General features: G+C 47.5%; 1 protein-coding gene across 1 annotated transcript; it reads right to left on the bottom strand.

Moving 5' to 3' along the window:
- Window positions 1-7,048: 7,048 nt before the first annotated feature.
- LOC121872496 (proline-rich protein 36-like) lies at window positions 7,049-19,173 on the bottom strand (the record flags this gene model as incomplete). Its single annotated transcript, XM_042375284.1, has 4 exons — window positions 18,895-19,173; window positions 10,190-10,363; window positions 7,876-9,541; window positions 7,049-7,164 (listed from the first exon to the last, which is right to left on the bottom strand). Coding segments are annotated over exons 1-4 (2,235 nt in total), but the record flags the coding sequence as incomplete, so codon positions are not given.
- Window positions 19,174-22,273: the final 3,100 nt, after the last annotated feature.

The raw sequence follows: 22,273 nt of genomic DNA on the forward strand, positions 1-22,273 counted from the left end.
CACACCTCGGATCAAAAGACTTATGCAACAGAGAGACAGAGCCTTTCATCTCAATGACCACATCCGCTACAGGTCACTTCCCAACAGAGTCATCCGCGAAATATGCACTGCAAAGAAGTCCCACTACCCAACCAAATTACAACACCTGAAGCAGACCAACATCAGTCAATGGTATGGTAAGCTTAAAGAACTCTGTGGACTAAACAATATGACACACCCCCTCCCCTTCTTTAGCCATCTCACTAATGTTGACGCAGCTGAGCAAACAAATAACCATTTCGCTACTATATGCCAGACGCTCCCACGGCTTGACACAACCACTCTCCCTGCTTACCTACCAGCCCCCCTTCCCACTGACTTAGTAGAGGAATTTGACGTAGCAAAACGGCTGGACAAACTAAAATTAAACCGCTCTACCACCCCCATTGACTTACCAATGAAACTATTCAAGGAGTTCTCCCCGGAGCTTGCTAAACCCCTCTGCTCCATCATCAATGCTTCTCTCAGTCAAGCCAGATGCCCAGCTGACTGGAAGACCTCTTATGTATCACCAGTGCCCAAGTCAACCAGCCCACAATCCTTAAATCAGCTACGACCTATTGCAATCACCCCAATACCCAGCCTAATATGTGAAAGTTTTGTGTTTGACTGGGCTTATGCTGATATTACAGGAGTCGTAGACCCTCAGCAATTTGGCAACATGAAAACTTCCTCCACCACTCACTGTCTTGTCAGCTTTCTCGATTACATATACCGCCATCTCCCGGCTTGGCGTCTGGCAACTGTCGCCTTCATTGATTTCACTAAAGCGTTCACGACCTAGTCATTTTAATACGTATAAGCAACTTCTGGCCTCAGGCTTGGAGAAATACTCATACCATAAGCTTACAGACTTCCTCAGTGACCGACGCCAAGCTGTACGCTTCGAGGGCTGTCTCACGCAAGTCACTGCTGGCGTCACTGAGCACCAGATGGGACCGCACTCCTGCTTCCTTATGCTCATCAATGATGCCCTAAGAGAAACCCCTCTCGCTGGAAATATGTCGACGACTCACCATTGGGATCAGCGTCAACAATTCTGCTCCCAACTATACCGCCCTTTAGGGTTGTAGGCCAGTCTCCAAAACTGGGCCACCGCAACTTTCATGTCTGCATCAGCCATGCCAAGACCATGGTTATGCACATCAACCTCTCCTCCGACATTGTCCCACCTCCTTCCATTACTCAGGTCCGAACACACTCCAGGTTGTAGATTCCACGAAGCTCCTCGGCGTCACCATAAACAACAAACTAAATTGGAAAATACACGTCAGTGAAGCTGTCAAATCCTCCAGTTTCCGTCTCCACCTCCTCCGCCGACTCAAGTCCCTCGGGAGTTCCTGCGCCCGACCTCCTCAGTGTTTACTCAACATTCATACTTCTCAAGCTCACCTATGCCTCCTCTACCTGGTCTTCCTCCATAAATGCCACACAACGTAATCACCTAGAAAAAGTGCAAAAGAGGGCATGCAAGATTATTCTCTCTCCTTCCTACTCCACATATCAAGAAGCGCTCAAACACTGACCCTCGATTCCTCACTGACCATCACTACGACCTCATCTGCAAATTTGGTAAGAAGCTTCTACACCATCCTCGATACCGGCTCCTACTACCACCTGAGATCCCTAGCCCGAGAATTGCTGTTCGACACCACAACCGCATCCAGCCCATACGTGCACGAACTGATCGCTATAAGAACAGCCCAGTCCCAACCATTGTAAAAATTATCAATAACTTGTAATAAACCAGTGTATTCACTCCCAGTAAATACTACTTCTTGCACTGTCACTATGTTGAAATGCACTGTAGTTTGAGCTTTTCCTCATCTAGTTATTATATATCTTATTTGTATCACTTATGTTACTTGTATATTATTTGTAATTCGAAACCCATTCCCCCAAATATGTAACTGTATATTTTCAGCCTTCTGGCTGCCAAGCTCTTTCAATAAACCGTTAATTATTATTATTATTATTATTATTATTATTATTATTATTATAATTATTATTATTATTATTATTTTTATTATTATTATTATTATTATATTATTATTATTATACATTAAAAGAACAGATAATGTTTTCCTACACAAAATTAAATGTCACATCCTTAGAGCAAAATTTGTATACATTGCAAGAATTACTTTAATCTTTCCATTATTAATCATCCAACAAACTTGTTATTTTAAAGAAGTGATCTCACTATTCCTGTATGGTTGGATTTTTTCACATCCTAATACATAATGTTGTAGTGTATGTGCATCCCTAAGACGACACAGTTGACCCGCCCCTCCAGTAATATTTGTATCCCAATCTTAGTCTCATTATAACAGTGTCAACAGATGGTAAGTTAGTCCCGTAAGTTACACTGGTGTTTTGTAAAACATATACAGAAGGTGCTGAAAACTCTCGCTACATATGGCAATTACTTCTCTTCCTGCTTTTTCCCATTCCTCTCTTGTTCTTTTAATTTCCCTCTTTATCGTTATAATACTTACTTTGCTAACAATATCTATATACATCTTTTCTGCAGCTTTTTTTGGGCCAATTTGTCAGCCATTTCATTTAAATGAATCCCCACACGTCATGGAATCCATACAAATTGCACAGTGCATGCCATTTCTTGCATTTGTTACGTAATTGGGCATGAGTATTAAAAGGTATTTTGAATAAATAATTTACATCAAAAAACCCTTGCCACACAGGTAAAGAAATCATAAAAAGAAAAATTAGATTAAAATTAAAGTTAATGAAAAGGAACTTAAGACATTTGCCTTCTTGATAGCTCAGTTTCCGTAAAGTATGGGGGCCTGTCCTAGGAGATAATTGTTCACTTACTGTTTGTATTGAGTTTCGCTTTGTTCCATATTAATTACTTCGGGATTACTGTTTCAACTCTAAAACAAAACTTGGTGTTACATGACAACAGTACAAGGCAGTATTTAGTGGGTATTATGTAATTTTTCTGGCTGTGTTGGTAGTCCAAGTTATATTTATCTGCTAACACTTTTCTGATTGCTTACAGTGATTGACTTAAACTGTATTTTTACATAGTGTTAAGTCTTACAGATTGCCCCGGAGGGGGCTAGTTTATTGGGCACCCCCTTACATCCTGTGCAAGGTGAAGCGCAGAAGCGTTTACAGTGCCCAACTGGGAAGCATGCGGAGTTCATGCTTGCCTTTATGACTCATGCATTAAGAGCGTGGAAGCCTGAAGGGTCATGGGTTTTGTCAGCAAGTTACATAAAGTGACAGAATGATGAGTGTGTGCGGGGGGGAATTCCCGGTACATTTCATCTGTTTATAGCAAAGCGTGGCAGGTCCCTAATAATGTCAAGTGCCAGGCCTGTGACTAGGAGGAGAGATATCTGGTCAGGGAGGGAAGAGGTGTTGGTAACGGCTGGGGACCTGTAGGAGGAGGTCATAGGGCAAGTGAGGATGTAGTGAGGGAGGGTGTGAGAGTCGGGTTGGCCACAAAGTTTACAAACAGTGCGGCCAGGCTCAGGGTTGCCAATGTACTCCCATAGGTACCTGTACCCTAGGCGCAGTCTCATGTATATAATCTGTTGAGATCGAGTCAGAGATTGATACTCTTTGTAGTGGCGGTTGGAGTCACCGGTTACAGCGTCACAGTGGCATAGTGTGACGCTGCCCCTTTGTTTCAGGTGTGTCCATTTTACGTCGAATGCTTCTCGTTGTGTGGCGTGTATGCGAGATTTGAGATGATTCAGGGAGAGGGCGAGGGTGGCTACAATATCTTCTTCTTGTGTCGCTTCTTTGGCAAGTCGATCAACAGTGTCACAGGCAGTTATTCCTATACGTGACGTGATCCAAATATACTTGACACGGATGTCATCAGTTTGTTCTAGCCTGGCGACGGCGGCTAGGGTGTGTTGGGCAGCAGGGGAGGAGGGGGGAGGGTAATATGAGCCTCGCTAGCGCAGAAGTGCTGTCACTGATTATAAGGAGGTTCCGGCGTTCAGTGCGAGCATAGGTCGCCCCCTCATGAATGCCCGCGAGGATGGCTATGCTTTCAGTGTCAGTGGAGGAGGCCCAGTCGTGGACCCTGATTTTCTTGCTGGCCTGGCGCTCAGGAATCCATACAGCTGCCCTAGCGCAGCCCAGCGTGGTGACAGACCCATCACAGTAGACGAGGATAGGAGGGAGGGAGGTCGTAAGAGAAGAGGCGACATCATCAATCCGCTCAAGGCAGTTAAGTTTGAGCATATACCGCAGTTGGGTGGATTTACGACCAGGGAAGGTGTGGACGACAACATCAACATACGGGGAGTTCCACGGCTGTAGAGGTGGATGAGTGTACTCGGGAGGGAGAGAGGTCGAGGGGGTGTAGAGGTGATAACGCAGGATGTCAGCAGCAGTGTGGACGGGCCAGTGTTGAGAGAGGGAGGGAGAGGTAATGGGGGCAGGCCGGCGCAGGAGGGAGTCAAGATGTGAGTTCAGTGAGCGAGACAGGGGAGTCGGTTGCTCACTGCGAAGAAGTTTAACACTAAGGATGGCATTGAGAGCAGTAATTCGATCGCAGACTGGAAGCAGGATCAGTTCACGCTGCATGACTTCTATTCTGGTGGTCATAGGGCAGCCGAGGATGAGTCTCATCGCTCTGTTTTGGATTTTCTCTATGCTTTGTTTCTCGCGTTGGGAGGCAACTACATGGACAGGAGAGGCATAATCTATGACAGCTCTGACGATAGCAATGTACATGAGACGTATGACCCTGGGCGGCAACAGCAGAGGTGGTGACGCTGGTAGTGGCTCGCACGGGTAGACCAAGGTACCTGTAAAAATTTACTTGATCGATGTCTTGTCCTTGCGGAGTCAGCGGAGTCTGACGCCGGAAATGTGAGATGAACTTGGTTTTAGTGTGTGAGATGACTAGCCCGAGTGTTTGACAGGTCCGGGCGAAAGTGGAGAGTATAGGTTGTTCATGTTGCACTGTAGTAATCTGGAGGAGAATATCATCGGCGTAGCTTATGATGTGACCGTCTAGGGCGCGCTCAGCAAAGATGTCGCTAAGGCGGCAGATGGAGTTCATGAGTACATTAAAGAGTGTAGGGCTGAGTACACCTCCCTGAGGCGTGCCAAGATCAAGGTCTCTGATCGTAGAGTAGTGGCCCTGAAAACGGACACGGGCCTGTCGACGGGAGAGGTAGTCAGCAATCCACGTGAGGAGTTTGCCCTTCACATCAATGTGAGTGAGACCCTCAAGGATCACTTCACTATTGGCTTTATCAAAAGCACCCTTGAAGTCGACGAAGAGGGAGGTTTTGGCTGAGGTGTTCGCCATGTAGTGAGCGATGCAGTGAGCAGTACTCTTTCGGGGGCGGAAACCATAGAGGTCAGGGTGCAGGTGGGCTTCAATTTTCCAGTGGAGGCGGTGGCGTATCATGCGCTCCATCATCTTTGAGAAGCAGGAGATGAGGGAGATTCGACGATATTCATCTTGTCTGCCTGGTTTAGGGACTGAGATGGTGGTGGCAGTCTTCCATAAGTGAGGCAGCTGACCAGTATCATAAGAAAGGTTAAATAGACAGAGGAGGGGGTTACCAGGGGTGGCAATAAGGGCATTTAGCACTTCATATGTGACGCCGTCATCGCCAGGGGCGGTGGACCGGCCGCGCTTAGCAGCATTTAGTAGTTACACTGTGTGAAAGGCACGTCAGTGTCTGCAGATAGGTCTTGGTACTCGGAGATGCGCTGTCGGCGTTGTGGTTGCAGTGCGAGGGTGAGGTCTCATACAGCGGGTGGTAGTGCATCAATGGATGCGGCCTCCTGCCACGTCTGGGAGAGCGCTTCGGCTCGGGCAGCTGGTCTGGGGTGGAGCCCGGGTCTGGCGTTGATGCCCCGGGCACGGTTAATGGTGAGCCATATATCACCTATAGAAGTAGACTGGTCAATAGAAGAAGCAAAGTCAAACCACTGCTTCTCTCATGCGAGAGTGATGGCAGATTGGAGCTCTTTATTTGTGCGCATCAGGAAGCGTAGAGCATCAGGGGAGCTGGGAGATTTCTTCCACTGGTCGACTGCTAGTCGGTGCCATACTCGGATAGACTTAACATAAGGGTCGCGGTTAACATTCCAATGACTCCTGGGCTGGCGGTTAGGGCGGCGGTGTTTTGGGGCAGGGGGGAGGAGGGTAGTGCATTGTTTGGACAGATCAAGGTAGAGTTGGTCTGCGGTGGTGACAGTGTTATCCTGAAACCATTCAGCAATGGTAGTGATGAAGGCAGGTATGTTGGCAGGGGGTAGGCTGAGCCTAAGGCCCTTGGGTGGGGGGGGTATTCTCACGTACTGGAGAGTAGTGTGGATAGGGAAATGGTCACTGTGAGGGGAGTGGAGGATGCGGGTGGAGTGTGGGCAGTGAGGGTCAGAGTAGAGGGCGATGTAGTCAAGTTTCCCTCCCCCGATGTGGGTGGGTGAAGGAGGGCAAAGAAGACATACAGGGTCATCAATGGTTTGTAGGTAGGAGAGCCAGGAATTACCCCGGGAGTTTGAGTGGGGCCCCTGGGAGCCGAGACTGGGGTGTCGGGCATTGAGGTCCCCCACAAGGAGGGTGGGGGTGGAGGTGATATGGTGTGGTAGGACAGGTACATTAGGGGTGGAGGGAGACACATAGACATTGACAATATTGAAGGACATACCTTTTAGTGCGATTGTGATGGCGTGTGCGTCGGTGTCGTCATCAAGGGGGACGTCGAGAGGTTGATAGGGGACATCCTTCTTGACGCAGATCCGCAGTCCACGTGCATAGCCTCGTGGTAGTCCATCGATGCGAAGAACAGGGGTGGATGGGCTCTCAACCTATGTGTAGCCACTGAGCACATGGGTACCAGCAGCACACCGCGTTTCTTGGAGGCACAACACGTCGATATTTTCAGTGTAGGCGTAGGTTTTGAGGGCACCAAACTTGTTTTGTAAGCCATTTATGTTCCAGGTGAGTACCAGCAGTCCTATAACGTTGCTATCCATTGTGGTGTATTAGACTGATTACAGGCTGGCCGGTTGGGTACATGTGTACCCCTGATGTAGACGGATGAGCCTTAGGTACATGCATGTCGGTGGAGTATGGGTAGCTGGGTGTGGAGTCCTCAGGTCCGGTAGGGAGCCCTGGTGGAGACAGCACAGGAGCGGGCGTGGCTTGCGGTGGGTAGACGGGTTGAGCCACCACGTGACGTGAGGATAAGGCAGGGCTTGGCGCGGGGGCACCAGGACGCACAGGCAGGGAGCAGGGGGGCCTACCAGCTTGTGTCAAACCAAAAGAGGGGAGTGACAGGGTGGCAGCCTCGGGCAGGAGTTGGTTGTGTAGGTCGGAGATGGCGGTGCAGAGTGTAGAGAAGAGTTTCTCAACATGACTGGCAAATTCTTGGAAGAGGGACATGATCTGTGTCATGTCACTGGAAGGGGGTTGTGGGGGGGCACTGGTGGAAGCACCAGGGGAGAAACCCCAGCAGTGGGGGATGGGGGGGTTTGTGAAAGGGGGTGAGAGCAAGAGACTGGACAGCCTGGGACTAGAGGCTGGAGTTGAGGGGGGGCACTGGGGTGGGATCACGTGGATTGACAGCGTGGGGTAGGGGTTGTGGGGGGCACTGGAGGGAGCACGAGGGCTGGACAGCAGTGGGGGAGTGAGAAGGGGTTGTGGGGGGGCACTGGTAGGAACGGGCTGGACAGCATGAGGTGGGGGCTGTGTGGGGGGGAGACACTGGGTGGGGAGCACAGGACTGGGCGTGGGGGTAACGGGGGGGTGGTGGGGGGGGCACTGGTGGGAGGACAGGGCTGGACAACGTGGGGGAGTGGGGAAGGGGTTGTGGGGGGGGGCACTGGTAAGAGCACAGGCTGGACAACGTGAGAGTAGGGCTGAGTTAGGGGGCACTGGTGGGAGCACAGGCTGGACAACGTGAGAGTAGAGGCTGAGTTGAGGTGGGGCACTGGTGGGAGCACGAGGCTGGACAGCGTGAGTGGGAGCTGGAGTTGAGGGGGCACTGGTGGGAGCACGGGGCTGGACAGCAGTGAGGTGGGGGCTGGGTTGAGGGGGCACTGAATTTGGGAGCACAGGCTGGAAAGCAGTGAGGTGGGGAGACTGGTTGAGGGGGGCACTGGGGCAGGAGGCAGGGCTTGACAACGTGACAGTGGGGTTGAGGGGGGGGGGGGACTGTGGGAGCCTGTGAGGCTGAGACTCTTGTGGGGAGTAGAGGCCAGGGATGAGGGGGCTGCAGTGGGAGAACAAGGCTGGACAACGTGAAAGTGGGGAGGCTGGCAGAGTTGAGGGGGCACTGGTGGGAGAACGAGGGCTGGACAACGTGAGGAGTAGGGCTGGAGTTAGTGCAGGCACTGGTGGGAGCACAGGCTGGACAACGTGAGGAGTGGGGGCTGAGTTGAGGGGGAGACACTGGTGGTAGCATGAGGGCTGGACAACGTGGAGTAGAGGCTGGGTTGAGGGTGGGTCAATGGTGAGGAGCACAGGGGCTGGACTAGCACGTGAAGGTGGGGCTGAGTTGAGGGGGCACTGGGTGAGAGCACAGGCTGGAGTGTCGCGAGGAGTAGAGGCTGAGTTGGGGGGGGCTGGTGGGAGCACGGGGAACACTGGCAGTGGGAGTGGGGGCTGAGCTGAGGGGCACTGGGTGGGGCAAAGACTGGACAACGTGAGTGGGGAGGCTGTGGAGTTGAGGGGTGGGTCAATGAGGTGAGAGCACGAGGCTGGATAACGTGAGGAGTAGAGGCTGAGTTGAGAGGGGCACTGGTGAGGGGCACGATGCTGGACAGCGTGAGTGGGGGCTGAGTTGAGGGGGGGGGCACAGGCAGGAGCACAGGCTGTACAACGTGAGGAGTGGGGGCTACAGGCTGGGGGGGGCACTGGTGGGGAGCCTGAGGCTGGACAGCGTGAGGCTGGAGTTGGGGGGGGGGCACTGGTGGGAGCACAGGGCTGGACAACGTGAGGAGTAGAGGCTGGGTTGAGGGGGGCACTGGGTGGGAGCCTGAGGCTGGACAAGTGAGAGTAGAGGCTGAGTTGACGGGGGCACTGTGGTGAGGCACGAGGCTGGACAGCGTGAGGTGGGAGGCTACAGGTTGGGGGGAGCACTGGTGGGAGCACGAGGGCTGGACAGCAGTGGGGAGGCTGAGGTTGAGGAGGGGCACTGGTGGGGGAGCACGAGGCTGGACCTTGTCGGGAGTAGAGGCTGAGGTTGAGGGGGGGGCACTGGTGGGAGCACAGGGCTGGACAGCGTGAGAGTAGGGGCTGAGATGAGAGGGGGCACTGGTGGGGAGCTGAGGCTGGACAGCGTGAAGTGGGGGCTGAGTTGAGGAGGGGGCACTGGTGGGAGCACAGGGCTGGACAACGTGAGTAGAAGCTGGGTTGAGGGGGCACTGGGTGGGAGCACGAGGCTGGACAACGTGAGGAGTGGGGAGGCTGAGTTGAGAGGGGCACTGGTGGGGCAGCAGGGCTGGACAGCACGTGAGGTAGAGGCTGGAGGTTGAGGGAGGGGGACACCTGGTGGGATCACAGGCTGTGGACAACGCGGGGAGTAGGAGGGGGTTGTGGGGGGCACTGGTGGGAGCACGAGGGCTGGACAGCGTGGGGGGGTGGGGGGGTTATGGGGGGGGCATGGTGGGAGACACGATGCTGGACAGCGTGGGGGGGAGTGGGAGGGGGGTTGTGGGGGAGCACTGGTGGGAGCACGGGGCTGGTGGCGTGTGGGGTTATGTGGGGGCTGTGGGGGGCCCTGTTGGGAGCACAGGCTTGACAACGTGAGTGGGGGCTGGAGCTGAGGGGGCACTGTTGTGGGCCGAAGTTGGACAGCAGTGAGGAGTGGGGGCTGGCAGCAGGTTGGGCAGGGGCACCTGGGTGTCAGGATCTGGGGCTGGACAGCCTGGGGAGTGGGGGCGCTGAGTTGGGGGGGTCACTGTGGGTGAGGCACAGGCTGGACAACGTGGGGTAGAGCTGAGTTGGGGGGGGACTGGTGGGATCACAGGGCTTGACAGCGTGGGGAAGGGGGGGGTGTGGGGGGCACTGGTGGGAGCACGAGGGCTGGACAGCGTGGGGGTGGGGGGGGGGGTTGTGGGGGGAGCACTGGTGGGGGCACAAGGGCTGGACAACGTGAGGTAGAGGCTGAGTTGGGGGGGGCACTGGTGGGATCACGAGACTGGACAACGTGGAGTAGAGGCTGAGTTGAAGGGGGGCACTGGTGAGAGCACGAGGCTGGACAACGTGAGAGTAGAGGCTGAGTTGAGGGGGGGCACTGGTAGGAGCACGAGGCTGGACAAAGTCAGAGTAGAGGCTGAGTTGAGGGGGGGCACTGGTGAGAGCACGAGGCTGGACAACGTGAGAGTAGAGGCTGAGTTGAGGGGGGACACTGGTGGGATCATGAGGCTTGACAGCGGAGAGGGGAATCTCCCTTTGTCTCCTCCTTGTTTGTTTCTCCCTGTCTCTTTACTCCTCTCAGTCTTTATCTGTTCCTTTCCTTTCACCAGTTAAATTTCCGCGACGTTGGTGTTTACACAAATCAGTTCTATAAAGAAAAGCACTAAAACTAGGCAGCGTATTTAAGTTATTGTGGAAATATAAACATCGTGGGGACAAAGTCAGTCAATATATTTTTACATAGGAGCACTTGCCTAAAATATTGTGCACGTTAGTTACTTATCACGAAAATTAAAAATTCCAACGAGTTTCTAAATTCCACCATAAATTCTGAATATTTTATAGTGGTGTATAACTGCACACGGACAACCTTTTGACTTGAGGGAAGACGAGACATTGTTCACGCATCCACGCAAAACAATAACTCTCATATCATCAACCTTTATTTTGTTGACTTGTAAGTTGGTACACCGATCAACGGTGTACATTGGTGCTATTAAACTATAGGTCATATATCTATTTCAATATAATAGTATCAAGGTTACAGTATGTTGCAACTTATACAAACTGAACAGACGTTTGTGTGGAAAATGGTTGTTTCACTGCGCACAGAAAGGCGTCTGTCTGTGTGTAGTGAGAAGTGATAGTACGGTAGGAGACAGCTTAATAAAGGGAGGAAATGGTAGGGAAGCTTGATGTAAGGGCAGTGTAGAGAGAGAGGGTGAGGCAGCTGTAGGATCAATCTAGTCTGCACTAACATCCTAGACAGTACATGCAGTGTTGACACAGTGAATCTTTAATCTCCACATGCATTATATATTATTGCTATTATTTTCATTAACTAGAGTGTATTGTGTGTTATCCTTCGTTGAAGTCTTATATCCCAAAGTTAATATTAAAGGCAAGTACACTTTTCTTTACATAAAAACACACATTACCATCGATGCATGTGAGGCAGGAAGCCAAGCTGAGGTCATATTAACGTGTAAGTTTCTAATAACACAAGATGACAAAAACTGTGGCGTGAGTTAGAGTCTGTAGTGTATTGTTATAACTTACGGTTATTACCGCAACACTGTCATCACTCAGGCCATAAATATTACTGATGGTATTTTCTTGTCTTACAGTGTCTACGTGTTAACGTGTTTCACAAAAACATATATCAATTATTTGTGAGGTTTTTTCATACTGTACCCGGTGTACCGTAATTGACCGGAAAGAAAAGGGGGACAACTTACTGTACAATATTTCAAGTGGTCAGAATATATTAACCACAGCTGTGTAAATACAAGCCAAGTTTAATAGTCTTCCTTAAGTGGACCTCCCTCACCCGGAAGAATGCAATAATTGGTTTTAAGAAACCTTTGTTGTTTGTCCAGATGTTCTATCGTGACGTCCCCATCCATGTCTGACTGTGTCGAGTCCCAGCACCCCTTCCGCCCTTTCAACAACCTTAATAAACTGCCTCCACTGTCCCCTTTACCACGTGAGGGCAATTTTAAAATTTTATTTAACTAACGCCAGACGATTTTATTCAGCAGAGGGAGACCCCTGTACTCATGTGCTTAACCTAAAATAATAACAGTAAATAAATAAACCCACATTTCCTCTTTTCTGATTACCCAGAGCCCAGGGCAGGGTAGTAGTGCCTCCAACCTCTCTGTTACTGTGATGCAAAGTTAAATGAAAGGTAGATATTATCCTCTTCTTGTTTGGGTATTCCTCGCCTAACATAAATATTAAACAATACCTAAAGTTTCAGCAAAAAATACCCTCTTAACTAGTGTGTATAAGCATGTGGTGATCATTTTTCTGTTCAAAGATATGTAACTATAATATACAACTACAGCTTCTAATGGTGACTAACTCTCTACTATACTGGCTCATCTATCTCCACGTTCAAAGTACACAATACTCCTGGCACTGGGTAGAGGGGGGGGGGGGAGAGTTCGTGTCCATTGTTTATATACGGCGTAACCCATGATTCCATGTACTATACGCCAAGACCTATGAAAAAGTCTGGTGTCATAAGAACATAAGAATTGGAGGAAACTGCAGGGGGCCTATTGACCCATACTGGGCAGTCCCATTTACACCCAACCCCTATTGCTCATATATCCATCCAACCTATGTTTGAAGCTATCCAGCGTATTCGAGTTAATGATGATATTTGGTAACTTGTTCCACTCGTCCTCTACTCGTTTTCCAAACCAATGTTTACCTATTTCGCGCCTAAATCTAAATTTGTCTAATTTAAAGCCATTGTTACGAGTTCGCTCCTGGTTGGATAGTTTGAGTACCTTTGTAGTGTCCCCTTTGCTTCGCCCTGACTTCCATTTATGCACCTCTAGCATATCGCCCCTCACTCTACATCTCTCGAGGGAGTGCAAATTAAGACGCTTTAACCTGTACCTGTACTCAAGGTTCCTAATGCATGGGATTACTCTTGTCATTCTCCTCTGAATTCTTTCCAAGGATTCTATATCCATTCTGTAATACGGTGACCAGAATTGAACAGCGTAATCCAAGTGAGGTCTCACAAGCGCAAGATATAGTTTTAGGATGACCTCGCTAGTCTTGTAACAAACACTCCTTTGTATGAACCCAAGTACTTTATTAGCTTTGTTTCGAGCAAATACACATTGTTTACTTTACTTAAGATTCCTACTTATCATTACTGTACTTCTAAATCTTTCTCTCAGTCGGATTTCTCAATAACATCGTTGTTCATCTGGTATCTGGTTTCCCTGTTTGCATCTCCTATGCTGAGTACTTTACATTTGTCCACATTGAATTTCATCTGCCATTTTTCAGACCATTCGAAATATTTATTCAGTTCTTCCTGTAGTTTTGGGGAGTCCTAGTCAGATTTAATTACAAGCCCTAATCCATTTTAGAATATCTCCTTTAATGCCATGAGCCTCCACTTTTCTTATCAGTCTTTCGTGGGGGACGCGGTCGAAGGCTTTGCTAAGGTCGAGATATACCACATCATGTGCACCTCGTCAACTGATTCGAAAACAGATGAAAAGAATGTTAATAGATTAGAGACATGATCGCCCGCTTGTGAAGCCATGTTGGGAATCATTGATCAACTAGTGCTTCTCCAGGTGATTTCGAATAGAGTTTGAAATGATTACTTCCAGTTATTTGCCTACAATTGATGTTAGACTGAGTCTTTCTTAAATATTTATCTTATTTTTTTCTTCGTACTTAGAGAGGGGTAAACAAAGGAAGTTGGCAGCGGTACGAAGCACCAATCATACTAATTTTATTTTAAAGAAAATTAACGAAATATTTTTTTGGGTAGATTGCATTTAAAATACCTTTCCGGTGTGTTACATGATCAAAGTTCACAAAAGAACGCACGCGACGTAAAGGTAGCGTTGCCCTAGTGAACGCAAGGCCAGTTTGCTCACTTCAGACAACTCGGGAGTGGACTTAAGTTTCCAAGATCCCAGACTCTAGCGCACTTAAATTGCTTTGTGCATATGACTACTCTATCAGAGAGTTGTTAAGTGCACCAGCAGAGATTTAAGTGAGTTAAATATGTTAGTGCATCCAGGCCCTGGTCTTTGGCGATAGAATCATGAAGAAAACATCGAATTTGTTTGACACCATTCATAGAACAAACATCGAGACTATGAAGAATATCATAAATTAACCACAAAAGACAATCAAAAAGGTGAACAACAATGAACATAACGGAGGAGTTAATTGAAGTAACCCGCGGCCGAGGCCTCACTACCAACGACCTCCTGAAATACGATATTGTGCCCTCTCCTCTCCTGTTTGACCAAGTTAGACTCATGACAAAACCTGTGAAGAGTCACTCATCATTGAGTTGGAAGTTCATCACATTCCTGAAGAATATTCCTACCATCACCACTCACCAGCCTGAATCAAACTTGTCACAGACATCGCGGGAACAGTCCGTAGAGCGACATTCCTGGGTTGTCAAAACTTCTCTAATGTTCTTTATAATTTCTCAAAAGATGGTTGGTTGGTTGGTTGTACGGAGAGAAGAGAGCAGTAGCTCTGGGAGTGGGAGAAGGATAAAAGTACAAGGTAAAGTTCAGAAGTGGGAAGTAAAGGAGAAGGTTAACAGCAGGTGGGCTATCCACCTTGCGGAGACGGGTTTTTTTGTCTTCCGTAACTGTGCTGCATTAGAGGTTCATGGGGTTAGGGAAGGCCGGTCTCAGCCAAGCTAAGCTAAGTTATTCTGAGTTGTCCTTGGGGCATATTATCTTAGGGTGGGGGGGGGTCCCTCCAGGTCCTTGTGGCACTGTAGGGATGATCCCCATCTTTTTTTTTTTTTAACTATTTAGGTGTTTGTTTATTTGTGGGGTCCCTCCAGGTCCTTGTGTGACTGGAGAGTTGTGCCCATCTTTTTGGTTCTTATTTGTTGTTATTTTGTTGTTATTGTGTATATAGAGGCTCTGGTTCTTCATTATCATTTTTCCTGCTTCTAGGCCACCATCTGTGTGTTGTATTGGTGATTTCCTCGATTAATTTGTTTAGTATGGGATCCTGTTCTTGCTGGATTTTTTCCCATATTGCTTTTGCTTGGGTGTGTATTCTGGTGTTGAGTGGGTCTATACTGTGTTCTGTGTGTATGTCTTGTACTGTTTGTGTGTATGGTGGTTGGTGTTTTGCCGCTCTTCTGAGGGCTATATTTTGTACTGCTTGATATTTAAGTTGATTAGTTCTTGCAATTGTGTTCAGAGGTATCGGAGGGTATTCTAAGTGTGGTCTGATCAGTGCTTTATATAGGTGCAATTGCGTGTTGGTGTCCAGTTGGAGGAATCTTCTGAGTTTTGTAAGTTGGGTTCTTGCCATAGCTATTCTTTCATTAATGTGAGGGATTATTCCACTTCTGGATATTTTGAGTCCTAATGTTTTTCCCTTGGCAACATATAGTATTTGTTGATTGTTGATAATAATAGGGCATGGGTTCGTTTTCGCGATGTGAATTATTTGGAGTTTTTGGACATTGGTTTTTATCTTCCATTTTCGTTCATAGTTGTTTATTACCTCTATTTCTCTGCATGTTCTAATGGCCATCATTTGTTTTGATTTTCCCGGGTACCTGATTATCTGTGTAACATCATCTGCGTATGCTATATATTCTGATTGCCGTGGTTGCGGCATATCTGCCGTATATACAGTATATAACGTTGGTGATATATTGCTGCCTTGGGGAACTCCGCTATAAAGTTCGAAGGTTTGTCCTAGATGGTTGTCAATGATTAGTTTGGCCTTTCTGTTATCTAAGAAATTACATAGTAGTGCTGTGATGTTTGTAGGCATGTTCAATTTGATTATTTTATACTTCATTCCTTCATGCCAGACTTTATCAAATGCTTTTGAAACATCTCTTAGAATTATATTACATTGTTCTTTGTTACTTGCAGCATTTGCGATTGATTCATATATTAATGCTATTGCTGTAATGGTTCCTCGGTTTTTTCGAAAGCCGTGCTGTCTCGGGTTATATTTGTTTTCTTGGTCTAGGAAATTTCTGAGTCTGTGGTTAATTATTTTTTCTAATATTTTACCGGGTGTTTCCAGTAATGAGATGGGTCTGTAGTTTTCTGCTTGAGTATGGTTCTTTCCTGCTTTCGGGATGAGTCTGATTTTGGCTAATTTAAATTTGGTGGGGAAAAAGCTAGTTGCAAGTGAGGCATTGTATATATTTTTGAGCTGTTCGATCATAGTCTGAGGAATGTTTTGTAATACGATTTTATTAATTTGGCTTATGCCAGGTGCTTTATTCTTGAAACTTGCTATTGTTTTTACAATATCATTTTGAGTTAGAGGGGCAATTATTGGGTTGTTGATGTTTAAAGAGTTGAGGTTAATTTTTACGGTGTGTTTCCATTTCTCTGTGTTCTGGTTCAGATATGTTCTAGTTGTCTGTTCTGTTTCTTGGCAGAAGCTTCTATTATCTTCGTCGTTGATTGTGAATATGTTTTTCCAGAATTCTCTAAATATCGGTTCTTTTTCGTGTGATTCTGTTGCTTTTCTACCGTTTTTGTCCTTAATATAACTCGTTTCTACCGAATTAGTTCCCATTAGGTTTTTAATTTTTTTCCAGAATGCTTTTGGGTTTCTGTGATCTGCTTGTGTGTCCTGAATCAGCTTGTTCCATGTTTCATTGTGTTTGTTCTTACTTATTTCTTTCAGTTCTTCTTTTATATTCCTGTATAATATTCTGATGTCATTGCTCCACCCGTGTGTTTTGGTGTATTCATATATATTGGTGAATCTGGTTTGTATCATTTTCTCTTCATGTGTTAATTGTGCATGTGGTAATGTACGGTATGTTGTTTTTGGGATATTGTTTTGCATTGCTGATGTTACTTCTTTGTACCATTTGTCCAGCGATTTGTCGATCTCAGTTGTGTCTTTATTGTGTAGGAGTGTTGGTTCGTTTTTACTGAGATCCAATTTAAATTTTTCCCAATTTGCTCTATTAAGTGAAAATCTTGGGATTGATGGAATTTGTATCGGAGATGTAGATAAAGTTGCTATTATGGGTAAATGATCACTGGTTGTTGTGGGTCCAGCTTTTAGATGTACATTTAGATGGTGATGCCTATTGGTTAAAACAATGTCAGGTTTCCCAGTGTTACCGGCTGATACATAAGTTGCGAAGTCGGGCCCAAGGTGAGTTATTGTCCCATGTTCGATGAGAGCATGTAGAATTTTTCCTCCTGGGTTTCTGATATTATTTCCAAGGGTTGTATGTTTTGCATTCAGGTCTCCTATAAAGTATGCTGGGTTGTTTTGCCTCATTAGTTTTAAAATATCACCTGTAGGGAATATAGGCCTTCTAAATGTTAAATATGACGTTCCGATTAATATTGGGCCTCTGGTTGTGTTTACTTCGGCTGCAAGAAAGTTGCTATGAAAGTTGTCTATGATTTTATACTGTATATTGCGTTTTATAGCTATTGCTATGCCGTCGTGTGGTTCATCATGAATGTTCGTTTGGTGTACATGGTAGTTAAAAATCTTGATTTTGTCACCTTTTTTCCGACCATGTGCGTTGATAAGAATAATGTCTGGGTCTATTGTACTGTATATATTGGTGAGTTCTGATTTCCTCGTCAGATTCCAGGCAAGGACGTTGTGCTGAATTATCTTTAATAATTTATTTTGTGTAATCGTGGATCCCGAGAACTTGGTGTAGGGTGTTTGCTGGCTCGTGCATCTCCTGGTGAGTGTCTACTCCTTTCCTCCTTCAGTCCTGTTCTGATTTTCTTAAACTTGGTTACATCCACTCTTTCGATTCTATTATATTTGGTATTTAAAAGTCCTGCAGTTATCAATTGGTCTATATAGGTTTCTTCTACCCTATCGTCTTCGTAGGTGAATTTTACAGTGCCTTCCTTGATTTCCTGCAGAAGTCTGTCATTTGATATTGTAGGTGGTGTGTTGACTGCGTAAAAGCGGATGCCGATCTCATTGCCTAGGTCTGCAGGCTGCACATCGCTTGGTGAAGATGGGGGGGCACGATGACCAGAGTGGGATTCTTTTCTTAATTTTGCTTTGGTTGGATCAACTTTTGCAGGTTGTGATTTCTCTGTTTGCTGAGTGGTGGAGTCTGATAATTTGCGGTGTGGTGTGACTTCTTGGGTGATAGGGTCTGTTTCCATGACGGTTTCTTCTGTGAATGGTTTGGTTTTGTGCTCCTGTGGTTTCATTGCTCCCAGGCTACTCTCGGTGACGATTTTGAATATTTCTGTTGAGGGGGCGTCGTCTGGAAATTTTACCTCTGGCAGATTGTTTGCCGCAAACATTTCTCTAATCGTTTTTCCGAATGTTCCTGGTTTAGCAATGTTATTAAGGTGTGCATGTATGATACTAGTTAGGATCGTGAAAGGTAATCCTTCACTCAGATTGAGGTATGTTGGCTGCATGAGGGGATTTTCTTTAGTTTTCTTCAAGACTTTGGAAGTGGTATCTTGTAGCTTTGCAATTGCTGCGTATGTTTTGTTGGGGTCTGTTTCAATCTTCTTGTTTGTTCTTTCTTTCTCTCTCAGATTTCTAATTATTTCTTTTCTTATGGGACAACGCGCTGCTAATGTTCGGTGGTCCCCATTACAGTTCAGGCACTTTGGGTTATTTTTATTACTACATTCTCTGAATGTATGGCCCTCTGTTGCACATTCGGAGCAGAACTTCTTATCTTTTAGTGGACAATTAACAGCTAGATGATCATATTTGTAGCAGGTCCAACAGGGTGTTATTGGGAAAAATTCCTCCTGCTCAATTTGATGTTTTGTTAGATGATAGTGAGAAATACAGAGGCCATTCTCTATTGCTTTTTGTGCCATGGAGATCTCTCCAAACCTGACCTTCATCATCGTAGGAGCACCAGGCATTAGCACAACCTCCTCGACTCTGGCCCATGTGTTCTTCTCTTCTATATTATTAGCAATATCACTTGGTGTTTGTTTTAATATGTTCTTATCTACCCTTTTGATCACTATGGATTTTTTGGCTCGTAGTTGTGGTGGTATTACTATTTCGAAACCATGCTCTTTTAATTTCTTTGTTGATTCGTCTGAAAGCATGTTGTCCACATCTTTTTCTTCTATGCACAGGACTATGTATGAGTCCTTTGTTTCTATTAGTGCGGCGAATTTGATGCATAACTGGGCACACAGTAGTATACCCAGTTCCTCCTTACGTTTTTCAGATACGCCCCCCAAGAGGGAGCGTACCCGTATTCTGTTTCCGGTTGTCCTAGGCATTACATTTGGTCGTTCTCCGTGTCGTCAGTGTTGATATGATTTTTCCAGTCACCCTACCTATTCCAGGCGAGCAACCTAAACACAGGAATTACAGCACCCCCCACCGCCACTTGCTGGTCGAATGGTCGTAGGGTGGTTCCTGTGTCACTCACCTAGTAACCCCGTTAGGGGAACCTATATCCCTATTGTTAAAATTGCTCACTTATAGGCGTGAACTTGATGTGTACCTATTCGGGGGTGGGGTGGAGGATTAAGGATTTGCGACCCCCTTCCTAGGTGGAACACGCACGATCACGGTTTCCCAGGAAGGCTCGGCGGAGGGGTGGGTTCTGCTCCTACCCCCTTTCGTGTTCACAAACCCCTACAGTGGAGGTGAACAGTTACAGGGGGGACCCAAGGACGAATACACCTCTAGTGTGCAGGTCCCCAGGCCAGAGCGAAAAAAGAAGGAAGAACAAGGTAAAATAGCCAGAGGTGCAAGTGACACCGGTGGGATCGCGGCCCAAATCCGCTACAGAAAGCCGTTACAGATCACCCGATCAGGGCCGCCTCTGATCAGGAGTCACCCCTGATCAGTAGGGAAGCACAGAAAGGGCGTTGTCTGCAACGAGTTTACCGGTTGAGTGTAGTGATGGTGGAGGGGTGGTCAATTTCGTTCAGGTCGTCAACGGTTGAAAAACAGGCTGGCAGGCTTTAGCAGTGAAGGTTCTAGAAAGAGGTCCGTTCACGGCGAAGGCTGACTTAGGTGTCTTCGACTTTTATAGTGTCAACCCATCTGTAAAAGACAGTGAGAGAATGAGAGCTGACGTTACTCCCATCAATCTTAAAGGGTAAACACACTAAGAACACAAAAAAATAGGTTTACCCGCTTACTGGTTCCCAGCGCCGACCAGCAACGGCAGTCAGCGCTGATGGTAGGCGGACACAGAGGACACAGTATATCTGCAAGATGTGGTGCAGCTGTCGTACAGATGTCTAGCTCGTCATCTGACGAAGTTTTTCTTTTGCTCGATGGTGCTTATGCAAAAATAAGGAGGAAAGGAACTGGAACACATAAAATCAATCGCAACAGAGAAAATTACAGTGAATAATTGCCATCTTTTTAGCGAGCTAAAAATGGGACAAAGTAGGTTTTTTCTCAATACATGAGAATGACTTGGGAAACTTTAGACAACATTTTGAAGGTTGAACATCGTTTGACGAAAACAAGGTGTAACTGGCGCACATGGCACAACTAGTACCGTGTAGTGGACGTCTCCCCTACAACTGCGTATGCGCATTCCAATGCCACAGTATCCTAGCAACCAGCCACGTCTTCCCTAGCAACGGAGTCAAGAAACCGGCGAGTTCCACGGGTTTACTTCCGGCTGCTGTGTATATAAGCTCTGTCTCTCCATTAAGATTCAGTCTGGCCTCGGTTCCTGAACACGCAACACCTCCAAGCAAGCTCCTCGCTGTCCAGCTCTCATTCAACCTGGAGGCCAGCAACAGGCAACATCTCCTCTAACGAAGCTCCTGCACATCTACCTCCTTCAGCACGCTACTTACCGAACATGTCTACTAAGCAGCTCCTCACCACACGGCATCTCCAGCACCAGACTGTCTTTCATGTAATTTATATTATATAAGAAAACCACCACCTAGAGTTTCCATCAATCCCATCCTGAGTGCTAGACAACATAATATCACGTAACCCTACAAATGGTGACTCCCGGAGATTCGCACTCACAGGATGGAGGAGAAACTGATCACGCTCCCAGTCTTCAAGCAGCATAGAAGACTGGCTTATCCACACAGAAGCAGCTCTGCTACTCTAAGCAGACACCAGTTCCTCTTCCTGCCCCAAGCACCACATCCTACCGACCCCAGCACACCCGTCCTGCCTCAGAAGCCGACCCCGGCCCAGCAGTAACCCCTGCCGCCCCTGACACGGCCTCTGTTCCTGAGTGCGGACCCACACACCCCTCTTTTCTCCCTCAGGTACTCCCTGCTAATGTCCTGCACCCTGCTGCTGTGTGGACCCAGCTGCTGTCACGAGCCCTCATCCGCTTCTGCTGACGCAGCCCCTGCTCCTGACCCAGGCCCACACACCCCAGCAGGCGCACCTGACGACTCTGTACCTGCCGTGAGGGAAGCACAACATTCATCGCCTCCACACACCCTTTTTCTCCCTCTCTTCTCCCACAGATAGTGTGTATATAGACAGTTGTATCCAGCGACCGGCTCATCCACGCCATCGCCGTTGTCTCACATGAGGCATGCACCGCCCGTTCTGCCTCATATGTGCTAAGCAACTCTGCAGACAACAAGTCTCCTACACCGCCTGGAGGGAAGGGGGAGTATTGTAGTGGACGTCTCCCCTACAAATGCGTATCCGCATTCCAATGCCACAGTATCCTAGCAACCAGCCACCTGCTACGTCTTCCCTAGCAACGGAGTCAAGAAACCGGCGAGTTCCCACGGGTTTACTTCCGGCTGCTGTGTATATAAGCTCTGTCTCTCCATTAAGATTCAGTCGACTGCTGGACCCGGAGCTGCGAAGACCTGCTTCTTTTGCTGCATGTTTGAGTCTGCAACTTTGTTGTGATAAGACACTCAATCCTAGTGATTGTACTTACTCAACATAGTGACGGTGTAATTACCATCACAGATTGTACGGGAAATTTCAACTTTTGGAAAAAACAAATATTTGGGCTCCCCAAATTTTGACTACTACCCGTGCGTCTACGTCCTGGATTGGCCAATCAGTGGTGCCCCACGGTGGCGTGATACATGCACGTTTACTGCGGTGCTCTGATTGGCTAACCGAACGTGGCGTGGTAGGTAGGCTGTTTCTACTCTCTAAGTCCTCTTCTTTCCTTTTTTTATCCCCTTCATGCACTTCGTTCTTTGAACGGGAGGCGGGACTTAGCGATACGGTCGATCCGGCAAGGGAACCTGTGATAGTGCAGGGCACCCACCCCTTGTCCGGGGGTCACCGGTAGGTGGCAACTTTCTTAGACATAACTATAGTCACAGGTAACCTGGGTGCAGAACCCTACGAGCCCGACGCCCGTCCAAGAGGGGGGGGCGGGGTCACTGCTCCCAGGCAGGAGCCCTG

The sequence above is a fragment of the Homarus americanus genome, unplaced genomic scaffold, assembly GCF_018991925.1.
Source record: "Homarus americanus isolate GMGI-L3 unplaced genomic scaffold, GMGI_Hamer_2.0 scaffold35575, whole genome shotgun sequence".
Taxonomy (NCBI): Eukaryota; Metazoa; Arthropoda; class Malacostraca; order Decapoda; family Nephropidae; genus Homarus; species Homarus americanus.